Raw genomic sequence first — 13,083 nt, 5'->3', positions numbered from 1 at the left:
CTGAGTGAAGAATAAAAAGAAGGGGAAACAAAGAGAGATGGTTTCTTTTCTCTAGAACTAGAGTCAGAACGTGAAGAAACAGAGATGAAATTGTAATACCAAACATTAGAATTAGAAGAAACATACCTTTGAGATGATCTAATCCAATCCTTTCATTTGGCAAAGGAGGAAATTGAGACTCAGAGAAATTAAGTGAGCCACTCAAAGTCACACAGCTAGGGGAGGGACTAGAAACCAGAACTCTTTCTACTACACCAATGCTACCTCTCATCCCCATAAGGAATGGCAAATGTTTAAGGGCTTCTGTGGGTGAGAACTAAGAATCCTGACTAGGTCATGAAAGGTAAATGACTTAAAGACTGTAGGGCCTTACCTTCGTAGGTATACCCCCCCACCCCACTTCTCTTGCATTTTAATTAGTGTTGTCTTTTCACCAATCCTATAAGGAAGGCAGAGAGGAAATTACGATTTCCATTTTACAGATAAGGAAACTGAGCTTGGACAATAAAGCTTTGCTCTGGAATCTTCTAGTCTAAAATGGCTCAAATCCCTCCTTCTGTAGTGGGGGGGGGGGGGGGGGGGTGTCTTTCCTTTCTAGTTACATATCCCTCTCCACTGCCCACCCCCCACCAATGCTAATGCCTTTTTAGATTACATTCATATATCTTGTAGGAGCCTAGATGCTAGCACAGTATCTCCCCTATTAGAATATGAGTTCCTTGAGGGCAGTAGCTTCGTTTTTTACCTTAAAAAAAAATCCCTGGTGTTCAGCACAGTGCCTGGTAAAAATAAGTACTTAACAATGCTTACTGACTGACCTGTAATAGAAGTTCCCTGAGCTCAGGGACTGGCCCACTTTTGTGTGAGTTGGCCCTACCACAACGCTAGATGTAGAAGGGAGATTGTGAGGAGAAAACTACCTAGTCAAACACACAAGGCAGCACGAACTAGAACCACTAATTTAAGGATGATTTTTGAGAGGAAAAATGCCAAAAGAAGAGACATGTGAGTCAGATACAAAGCAAACACACATTCTATTTCTGTCTCTGACACGCACGTACACATGCGCACACACACATATACACACACACACAATGCTCCTCTAAAGATGTGTCCCTTATTTCCCATTTTGTGCCAGTTCCCCGGCAAGTAAAGTCACTCAAATCTCCAAATTCTGATGTCCTAAGAAGGACCTTTCCTTCCAACCACACCAACAAACTAACTGTTCTTCCCCTGGATCCATACAAACACTCTACTAAGATAAACTGCTCATCTCATCCCAGGACAAGGATTTCCTAAAACGTGCTTTGGCGAATGGACTTCCAAGACCAATCAAATAAGATTTAGAATACGCACGAGAAGCAATCTTATCATGTTTTCTTCTTAGAGCCAAAGTTGTGCTGACTTGCAAGAAAGAGCTTTAAGACTGAACCGGACAAGAGATGATGCCTAGGTCTGTAGGAACCACTCTGGATGATCGTGGTGGGAGGAATGCAAGGCAATAAATATCCAGGTTTATATCCCCTAAATACTGGTTGTCTTTAAGAACTGCTATGAGGAATTTATAAATATGTACCTCTCTGGTCACGTCTTACTTTGAAGCCACATTACTGTCCGCTGGTGTCCCTGGGCGTTCTATGATTATTTCAGGGAAACATAACCTCCAACAGGCTTAAAATATGGGCCCAGGGGCAGCCTGTGCTCCTGCGCTCCAAGAACTAGCCTCAATGTGGAGAGGCTCATGGACAGCTGTAAAGTGACCAACTCTTGGAGACAATCGAATAGTCACTAAAGGGCTACAATCTGTACCACAGAGGGAGTACCCACACTTCTTTTTTGTAGCGCCAAAGAGCTGGTCACATAACCCTTTGAAACACAGAACTATTTTTCACAGAATGTACCAGCTATCCCATCTGGAGAACTTTGATCTATGCTCCCATCATATTTCAGGAATAATATTATATTTAGAATAAAGAAAATCCATTTATCCTTTCTAGAGATGACCTTATTATCACAGAAGATGAATACATGGCCACAAATAATAGCTAACATTTGATAGTGCTTTATTATCTCCTTTTATTTCCACAACACTCGGAGGGAGGTTTTACTCCCATTTTACAGATGAGAGAAACTGAGGCAGATGATGCTTAAGTCAGTTGCTGAGGGTCACATAGCTATGAAGTGTCTCCCTGGGAAGATCTGAAGGAAACTTCCTTAGAGAGAGCAGATTTTGACTGGTATACTGATAAATACTGCTTCAGAAATGAGGTAGGAGACTTGGTTGCTGGTTATGCTATCACCACCACCTCAGAAGTGGCTGAAGTTTCATCACTACCTGATGACCATTTGGCACAATAAGCCAAACTTGAGGCAACAGCCAGGACTAGGAAGGCCTGAACTCAGCTCAGGTTCTCCTGATAGAGCTCAATGCTCTATCCACTGTACTACCTAACTATCTAATCGCCTGCTCTTAGTGGTGACCATGGGATATTTTAGGTGGAAGTTGTGATTTGTGCCTCTGAAATGCTCTTGTCCCATATAATTTGTGCATACTGGAAATTACTGTATATTAAAAAAAATTATAAATGGTTTACTTTTTCCCTTCTGTCAGTCATTGTAATTACAGACACAGAACACTGTTTGGGGAGGATGAGGAAAGCCAGCACCGTGACAAGGATTCCATGACAACAGATATAGCTATGATGTAGTAGAATGGGAGGGAGAAAGATCCAAGTTCAAGTCCAAGTACGTACTGGCTGTGTGACCCTGGCCAAAACACCAAATCCCTTCAAGTCCCTTCCAAAGGAGCAAGTTGCAGAGCAGATATAAATTTGCAGAGGTAGATAGAATTTCTTTGCTGAGTCTTCCTCCCTATCAGTGTGTGTGTGTGTGTGTGTGTGTGTGTGTGTGTGTGTACATACATACATACGTAAAAATAAAATCTTGCCGACATAATGAGCATGAACGCTCAAAAGGGAGCATACCACTGAATAAAGGTTCTTATTATGTGAGTGTGCACATACTTCAGAAAATCTCTAATTTCATCCATGTAGGACTCTACACCTTAACAGACTGTCTCCATAAGTTTCTGTGACAAAAACAAAACAAAATACAAACCTAGGGACTATATGAATACAATTACAAAATATTTTATGCACAGATAAAGTCAGATCTAAGCAAGTGGGAAAACATCAGTTGCTTGTGGGTAGGCCAAGCTAATATAATAAAAATGACAATTCTACCTAAATTAATTTACTTATTCAGTGTCCTACCAATCAAACTACCAGATAATTATTTTCTAGAGCTAGAAAAAATAATATCAAAATTCATCTGGAAGAACAAAAGATCCAGAATATCAAGAGAACTAATGGAAAGGAATGCTAGGGAAAGTGGTCTAGCCCTACCAGATCTCAAATTGTGTTATAAAGCAGCAATCATCAAAACCACTTGGTACTGGCTAAGAAATAGAGGGATAGACCAGTGGAATAAGTTAGGTACACAAGACACAGTAGTCAATGAATATAGCAACCTACTGTTGATAAACCCAAGGACCCCAGCTTCTGGGATAAGAACTTATCTTCAACAAAAATTGCTGGGAAAACTGGATAACAGCGTGGTGGCAACTGGGCATAGACAATGCCTGATACTTTACACAAAAATAAAGTCCTATTGGACACATGATCTAGGTATAAAGAACGATACCATAAACAAATTGGGGGAGCAAAGAATAGTGTATTTGTCAGATTTATGGAGAATTTTTTTGGTCAAACAAGAGATAGAGAACATTATGAAGTGCAAAATGGATAATTCTGATTACATTAAATTGAAAAGGTTTTGCACCAACAAACCCAATGCACCAGCATAGGGACACCTTCTCTTAATGAGACCCTTCCTGTTTGTTGGTCACAGGCTAAGAACCAAAATAGTGACCCAGGTATGTTCTAAAAATCATTCCTATAGTCTGCAAAACCTCACAGAATTTCGATTTAATGTAAAGAAGAATTTTTTCAGGGAAAAAAAAAAGACAAACAGTAAATTTCACAAACTCTGTTGCTCATGCCTCCCAGTCTTAACACCCACCTTATTCCCACAAACTGGGTCTATTTTAAAAGTCAACTAGCAAAGTCAGGAAAAGACCCAAGTGAGAAAGTGAAATAAGACAATCTGGGCCTGGGCAGTACTGTACAGGAAAACACCAACAGTTTCCATGTCTTTGTAGCTGACAGCAAGATAGCCCCTCTGGAATATGGTACCAATAATGGATTTCCCTAGAGTCAAGAGACTGAATGATTCTGCTAAAATGAACTGACCTCTGCCTCCTTCTAAAATGCTTTAGAATGCTTGAATAGTTACATAATAGTGAGCCATTATCATATTAGCAGTCATGGGGAGCCCTGGCTACTCACTCTTGGCAGTGATGATTTCAAAGGATCCTGTTTCTCAGGTTTTCTGAAGTGGCTCAGAATGAATTGGACTTATCCCTAGGACAGGAACAGACAGGAAATCTAAAAGAAGACACTAACTTCCACGTTAGCTCTTAACTGTAAGGGATCAGAGAGGCCACCTCCTTTATTTTACAGGTAAAAAAATGAGGTTCAGAGAAACGTGTCTTCAGCATGATTTGAATTCAAGTTTTCTTGATTCCAAGTGCAGTGTGTTTTATCCATTAGAGCACGAACATGAGAGACTCAAGATTAAAGTAGAAGGTGAGGCCCTTTATTGAGACGGCCAGGGGAAGATGTGATATGAAAGGTCTAAGAAGAGAACTGCTATGGAGAATGTGAAAGTCAGGAAAAAAAGAGATTTTCATAAAGCGGCAAGAGTCCACTTAGGATCAGATAACCTAATAAGGAACAAATGCTTTGCAAACCTTTAAAGGGATACCTAAATGTTAGCTATTGTGAATGGAGGCCTAACCTTTGTGGCAAGAACACAGGTTCAATCGGATCTGTGACACAGGTACGGGCTTGTGATTCTTAACTCTTAACCTCAGGAGACCTTTTAAGGTCCTCGTTACCTAGATACTTCTTCCGTTCCCAAGTCCATGAGGAAGGGGCATATTCATAGACTGGCACATGAGCCATCAGGCATGTCTCTCTGCTTGGCTTCCAGACTGACTTTATTTTAGCTACATCTCATCAGTACTTACAGCACAATTCCTCTTCAATTTCCTTTCCTCCCACCTTGGCTGTTACTGAATAGGGAAACTAAGAAAGAATGAGATATTAGTGCTGAAAAGGGCCTTAGAGAGCCTACTGTCCAAACCACTCATTTTACAAAAGAAGAAACAGGCCCAGTGCTAATGACTACTGTGAAAACACAGGGCTTGGGCCAGAAGACTGCGTTAAGGTTCCTTCCTATTCTTGGGATTCTGTGAGGTAATTCTCTGAGGCCAGTGAGCTTCAGCAATGAGAACAGAATTCAAGTACCGTAGGCTCAATGCTCATTTCACTAAAGGACGATGTTTCCCAATACTGGGAGAAGTAACTCTGTACTTCTTGCCTCTGTAAGACCTGCATGATACATCTTTCCTGCCTGGAACTCTCCTCCCTGCCTAAATTCTAACCACCCTTCAAGGTCCAGCATCTTCCAACTTCCTCCTCATAGCTTTCCCTGGACCCAGCCAAAATCACCATGATTCCTCTTTCTTCTGAACTCATAGCTTGGAATTATCTATGTCATTCATATGGCTTTATCGTCTATGATGGTTACATAATGTTTTGCTCATGCTTTTCTTGTCTTTCCAATTATATTGCCAAAAATTTTTCACGGGCAAAAATTTTAGAAACCAACCACTGTCACCCTCCAACTCACAACATGGCGTCAGGGCAAGATTGCAGGAGCAATATATAAATGGAAGCAATCATAAGGATTAAATGAACAAACATATTATTAGCATCTTGCTTTTAAAGATCTTTGGGATGAATTTATTCCCCCATAAAATACAAGATTGGTCAAGATAAGAAAATCACAGATTTAAGGGCTGTAAAGGACACCTCATAGTACATTCCCCCTCATTTTATAGATGATGAAACTCAGGCAGAGAGAGAATAAGTGACTGGCCCAGGATAGATAGGTCGTGGTCAGAGGCAGGATTTAAACTCAGGTGTCCCTGACTCTAGGTCCAGCACTCCAACCACAATGTCTCTTCTAGCCGTAGAATTCTGTTCCAATATTTGATGTTTTAAGGTCTCTTCCAGCTTTAGCATTCTATAGTCTAACCTGTCAATGTTAAATTGACATTCTAAAGTCACCAGCCCATAGATCTGGAGAGAGACAAAGGACCTGAATTACGTTGTGTCTCTGACTCTGGGCCTCAGCATATCCAACCTGTTTATTTCCCTCCTCTGGGTCTGTTTTTTTTCTCTGCAAAATAAGAAGGCTGAATTCTAGATAATGTCTAAGGTCTTTCTTCTGTCTTTATTAAGTCACACTCACACATATTCTAATCTCCTTGAAAAAAGCCAAAGGAAGATGATGCTGGGGGAATAAAGGTCTTTCCTGCTTTAGTCATTTTTTTAAAAAGTATTTGGTCTCTTTTGTTTTTACATCCCCTTTATTTCCAAAAAATATTCATCTCTCCTCCCCAGCAAGTCATCTCTTTTCACAAAGAACAAAAAAGAAAAAAAACCCTGTTTTAGTCTTAACAGCAAAGAGAAAAGGTGAGAGCTTCCCAAAAGAAAATCTGGCATGTGAGATAAGTGTTTCACTGTCACAACTCAAAAATCATCCAGAAAATTGTTCACTCTCCTCTCCTCTCTCCTTCCTAAGTCAAAGCTACTGGGAATAAAGCTCTGAGGTTTCCCCCAAGGAATCTCAGAGCCAAGTACCTGAATCAAAAACAACGTCTCAGCCATTTACAGAGAATGCTATGTAAACAAAACATCCTAAGATAAGTATCCAGGCAAACTTTAGAGGAATCAAACCAGCTCAGGGTCACCGATGCTCTTGTTTTCAGTGGAGATGGAAAGTGAATGCTGGTGAAGGGCAAGTTACCAGATCACACCATCCCGAGCTCATGACCAGGAAAGGACTAGTTATTCTAGCATGTTTTTAAACAAATGCAACCAAGCACAAGGATTAAAATTACTCAGTAATAGAAGTGACAATCCCACACGTATTGCGGGCAGTTTTCAGTTCAGAGATCGCCCAGGGCGGTTTGTAGTTTTCACAGCATTCTGGCAGTGGTTATCTGATTTGACCCTTGCAGCAAAGCTAGGAGGTGGGCTTAGACAAGCATCACCTCCCTTTTTCACAGATGAGGGAACTGAAGCTCACATCTGTCCACTCTAACACTCATACCCTCCACCTTAGTCCAGGCCCTGATTACCTCTTGCCTAGATTCTAACAGCCTCCTACTTGGTCTCCTTGCCTCAAATCTGTCTCTGATCACTCCAGTTCACTCCTGTACACAGCAACCAAGTGATTTTCCTCAAGCTCAGATGTGTTTGGGTGATTATCCCTATTCCACCAACCTGTCTCTAGGATAAAAAATAAACTCCTCTTTTTAGCTTTTCCAAGTCCACATAATTAGCTCCATCTTATTTTTCTAGGCTCACTGGGCACTCTTGTCTGGAACGTACTCTGTCCTTCATTAGACCTCACAATCTCATCTCTTCCTTTAAGCCACAGCTCAAACACCATCATTTGCATGCAGCCCTTTTTAAGGCTTTCCCTCCCTCCTCTTTGTCTTGCATATAATTACTGTGTGTATATCCACATCATATTTATGTTTTCTCTAAATTCTATTTATATTTAGTATCACATGCCCCGCCCCCCGTTAGAATGCAAACTCGCTGTGACTAGGGACTATTTTATTCTTCGTACTTTCATCTCTAGTGGGAGAACAGCGCCTGGCACACAGCAGGCATTTAATAAATAATTGCTGACTGACTGAATCTAGTATCCTGTGCTGCTTATTCTGGTTAAGGTGCAGTGGGTCTTGCACAGCTGGGGCAGACTGCTCCCTTCAGCTCCAACCCCAGGACCTTAATATTCTGTTCAGGGTCAAAGTGGGCACCAGAAACCTAGGACACAGAGGCAAAATTCCTCATTCTCGAGAAAAGAACTTCTCCCATGAAAGTTAAGAGGGTCTGTTCTTCCATTTTATCAATTTCACCCTGATTCAGATTTTCCAAAGGCTTAAAAGCTTGTTTTTGGCCTCAATCAACAAGGCAAGTGGAAAAGGCACACACACAAATATATATATATATCAGCAGAAAGCTGATCCGCTCTCTGGCTAGTGTGCACCTGCAACCCACAGTGAAATCAGATACACCTGAAAATTGGTCGAAAATCTGCTGTTGTCATTTTTTCTTTCATAGTTTACAGGTGCTCTCATCTGAAGAGCAGGGCAGTTATAAGGACAAAATCTATATACCGTTCCAGGATAATGATCTAGGGTGAAAAAAGACAGAAGAGCTATGACAAAATAGACTGAAGAGAATTAGACTGTTATTAGCTATGTAATCTTGAACAATTCACTTAATTTCTGTCTTCCTCAGTTTCCTCATCTGTAAAATGGGGTTAATAATAACTCTGCTACTAATTATACAGCTCTGGGCAAATCACCTAGGCTCTCTGGGTCTCCGTTTTCTCCATCTCTAAAATAAAGAGGTTACACTAGATCTTAATATTAATGCTGCTTCCACTGCTGATAACATTTATATGTGCCAGGCCCTGTGCTGAGTGCTTGACAATTATCTCACATGATCATCAAAACAACCCTGGATGATCGGTGCTACGACTGTCCCAATTTCCTACCTCACAGGGTTGTCAGAAGGATCAAATGAGATAATAACCATGAAGCGTTTACTACAGTGACACATTATTATAACATCCCGCGTAGCCCCCACTTGGTGTTTTCATGGCAAAGAGACTAGAATGTTTGTCCTTTACTTCTCCAGCTCATTTTACAGATGAGGAAACTGAGGCAAACAGAGTTAAGTTTGCACTTAAGACTTGAGCAGGGTCACACAGCTAATGAGGGTCTGAGGCTGGATTTGAAACTCAGGAAGATGAGCCTTCCTGACTCCAGGCCCAGTGCTCTATCCACTGGGCCACCTAACTGTGTAGGGGTTGGACTAGACTAGATGTTTTCTAGGGTCTTTTCTGGTCTTTTCACCTGAGCTTCATGACGATCCCATGAAGAAGTTTAGAAAACTGTAATCATTCTGATAAGAAAACTAAGAATCAGAGAAAATGAGTCATTTCTCAAGGTCCCAAAATAAGCATCAGAGCCATGACTCAAACCTGTGTCTCCTAATAAATCCACGTTCCCATTATCAACACTGAATTCCTAGTAGCTTCCATATGGAGAATAGTCATCCTGGGGTCAGGACTGGACTTGGGATTTTACTAGTATAGGGAATTCCTCCCCCTACTAATGTAAGACATCACCTTCTCTGCAAGTCTTAGGGAGAGCTGCCACAGTCACATGGGAGGACTGGGGGGAGAGGGAGGGGATTAAGAGGCAAGATTTAAACCCAGGTCCCTTGCTTCAAGGCCAGCTCTACTATCCACCACGCCATGTGTATACCACTCTGAGCAATCCTAACGGTGACAATAACGTAGTACTCTTCGTACAAAACTTGGCATTGCTGAGCCACTGAAGAGGCAGTATGTATTTTATGAGCTGCTTGATGGTACTGATATAATCCACTCTCTTTCTTGCCTTTCTGACCAACAACATGTTCTACTGAGTTATGGATATGGTCTCCAGGAAGAGGAAGAAATAATGGCTTTGGAATCAGAGGACTGAGATGTGAACACAGGTATACTTCATTTTACTGCATTTTGCCTTATGCTTTGCAGATACTGTAGCTTTTTTTAATTTTTTAAACAAACTGAAGGTCTGTGGCAACTCTATATTGAGCAAGTCTATTGGCGGCCATTTTTCCCAATTACATGGGCTCACATTGTGTCTCTGTGTCACATTTTGGTAATTCTCCCTATACTTCAAACTTTTTCATTATTATTATACCTGTCATAGTGATCAGTGACCTTTGATGGTACTAGTATAATTATTTTGGGGTGTTATGAATTGCACTATAGAAGACAGCAAACTTAATTAATAAATGTTGTGTGTGTTCTGATTGCTCTACCAACTGGCCATTCCCCCTCTCCTTGGACCTCACTATTCACTGATTCGCAATAATACTGAAATTAGGTCAATTAATAACTCTACAATGACCTCCAAGTGTTTAAGTGAAAGGAAGATTCAATTCATGTGGCAAATTCCACTGTTGTCTCTTATTTTAAGAAACTGACATAGCCACCAACCTTCAGCAACCACTACCCTGATCAGTCAGCAGCCATCATCGAGGCAAGACCTTCCACCAGCTAAGAGATGGTGACTCACTGAAGGCCAGATGATGGTTAGAATTTTTAGCAAGTCATTTTTAATTCAGGTACGCACTTGTTTGTACACTTAATAGACTACAGTATAGTGTAAACATAACTTTTACATGCAAAGGGGATCCAACAACTTCGTGTGACTTGTTTTATTGCACTACTAGCTTTACTGCAGTAGTCTAGAACCGATAAAATCTCCATGGCATGCCTGTTCCAGCCTCTTAGTAGCTGGGTGACTGGACAAATCATTTAACTTCTCTAAAACTCAGTTTCTGGAGTTAAATCCTCTAAATCTAAGTATTCCATTCTTAAGAACTCAATTTCTCCATCTGTAAAATGAAAGGACCGAATAGGATGATCAATAAGACTTCCAGTTCATAGCCGGCCAGGACAAATATAGCTGGCCAAAGAGAATGATAGCCCTTCAGTGAATAGATAGGGCTCATGACTTTAGTAAGCCGGGCAGCTTTTACCTGGGAATGCATTGACATCAATGACAGCATGCTGTCCCGTCTGGTTGTTGATAATGATGTCAATTCCAAACAGCGATACACCAAGTGCTTGCCGAAGGGCCCTGGAAATCTCCCTGATGACCTCATCCGAGGGCTTCTCAAACACGCCTTCTATTTTATCCAGCTACCAAAAAGAAACACAAAAGTTCAGCTGTAATGTACTTGGAAGCATTTACCCGTTTTGAAAAAAAGAAGAAGATACTGAATTTTCAATTGCATTTATGTCTTGACTTGTGCCTTCCCAAAGAGGCTCCTCCCTGGGTTTATGATCTGTATATTTAAATTCTCCTCATCCTTCAAGATGTAGCTCAAATTCCTCTTGCCCTGTAAAGTCTTCCCTGATTATTCCAGTCTACATCAACTTCTCTCTTACAGAGGTATATAGCTTTAACTTCTTATACCCAGGGAAAAGAGTACAAACTATCTGAAGCAAGCACAGCATGAAAATATCTTCAAATAAACATCTTAAAGGAACAGAGAGTGGAGAGACAGAGATCCCAGAACAATGACACCTACAGGCAAAGACCCTGGGATAGCATTAGGCTAACACCAAATAGTACCATTTTTGAAAACACCAAAAAGGAACCAAGAAAATAAAGTTCTGGGTAAACAATTACCCTGTGCCTTTATGGGCACAGGTAATATTTTCATCATAACTGCTGAGTGAAGACAGAGGATTCAGAAGAGAAAGTCAAATTTGAAAAGTGAATAATTTGCTAAATTAGTATCAGAAATTATGTCATAATATCAAACACATTAAAGAGACGGCACCTAAGAATTCATTTTAAAACTTCTGGACCATAGCACAGTATTTAATTTAACAAAGGAACATAGAATAACTGGGAGATAACTTGAGATCAAATGGTTCAGTATCATTTCCCTGATAAGGAAAAAGACTCAGGAAGTTAGGTAACTTGCCTAAGTAAGGCACAGCTCTGGAATGAACTGAATAACTAAATCATAGAAACTGAGCTGGAAGTGACTGAAGTGGTCATTTGTTCTGACCCTATGAGAAGCACTAATTCTACAACATTTAATTTGATGGGAGGGGAGGGGCAATCACCAGTTTCAAGATTTCCAGTAATAGGGAGGCTCACTACATTAAAAAGGTAGTGCAGTGTAATAGAAAGAAAACTGAAATTGGACGCAAGGGATCTGGGTTTGATTCATCTACTTATAATCTATGTGACACTGGTAGTCACTTAACCTCTCTAGGTAGCTGATAACACAGTGAATAGAGTGCTCAGCCTAGAGTCAGGAAGATCTGAGTTCAGATAGAGCCTCAGGCACTTCCTAGCTGTGTGACTTTGTGGCCAAGTCACTTGGTCTTTGTTTTGCCTCGGTTTCTTCAATTTTAAAATGATAATGACAACATCTACCTTACAGGGCTGTTGTGAGGATCAAATGAGATAATACTTATAAAAAGTACTTAACACAGGGGCTGGCACATAGTAGGTACTATGTAATGCTTATTCTCCCCCCCTTCCCCAATGAGAAGGATGGAAGAGATGCTCTCTAAGTTCACTGTCCTATATAACCTACATCTGGACACCTCTAATTATTAGTGAGTTCTCACTTACTGAATTTCTCCTCTTATTTCTTCTACCTGCTGGGCCCAGCTCTGAAGTCACACAGACCCAGGCTACCCTCTCTTCATGAGAGATTAGATATTAGCCTTTTCTATGTATGCCTGTCTTCTCTCTCCAAAAAGATTACAAATTCATGGCAGGTAACAATCATACCTTACATTTCTTTTGTATTTTTAACAGGGCTACAGCACAATGTTAGCACTCAATAAACCCATGTTGGCATCTCTGCATTCCTTCATGCCCATGGAATATGAGGCTAACACATCTAAAATGAAAAGTGACTTGGAAAATGGCTGCATCTTTTAAAGAAAGGATCTATGACTTCATAGCTGCAAGAGAAGTAACAGAGTAGGTGTTTGGGCAGTAAATGTATTTTAACACATTTGTTTTGGGGTCCTTAAACTACCCACCCTCATATTTAGGGGGTCAATCCTCCTTTGTTCCAAGCCTCCTCTGTAAAATATAATACTTTTACCACACCCACCTCCAAAAGTTAAATTCTATAAAAACTTTATAGCACTTAGACGATGATTGTCTTCCTGCCACTGCTTAAGTACGTGTGTACGTGTATAAACTATATGCTAACTTCTTCTAACTACACTACTAAAAGCAGGCATCTTTATACAGGT

At 40.6% G+C, this 13,083-nt stretch overlaps 1 protein-coding gene across 5 annotated transcripts in view; it reads right to left on the bottom strand.

Annotated features, from left to right (window-relative positions):
• The window catches only part of ITPK1 (inositol-tetrakisphosphate 1-kinase), a 416,475-nt gene that overhangs the window by 113,369 nt on the left and 290,023 nt on the right, over nt 1–13,083 (bottom strand). For all 5 annotated transcript variants that reach the window (XR_011970463.1, XM_072624303.1, XM_072624305.1 and 2 more), the window contains one exon: nt 10,827–10,989. Coding sequence is in view for 4 of the 5 variants with exons in the window: in XM_072624303.1 (XP_072480404.1) it covers nt 10,827–10,989 (163 nt within the window). In the remaining variant the exon portion in view is untranslated. The remainder of the gene's footprint in view (nt 1–10,826; nt 10,990–13,083) is intronic.

This window comes from Notamacropus eugenii, chromosome 7 (assembly GCF_028372415.1).
Source record: "Notamacropus eugenii isolate mMacEug1 chromosome 7, mMacEug1.pri_v2, whole genome shotgun sequence".
In the NCBI taxonomy this organism is placed as follows: Eukaryota; Metazoa; Chordata; class Mammalia; order Diprotodontia; family Macropodidae; genus Notamacropus; species Notamacropus eugenii.
This window is presented reverse-complemented; position numbering and strand designations above follow the sequence as displayed.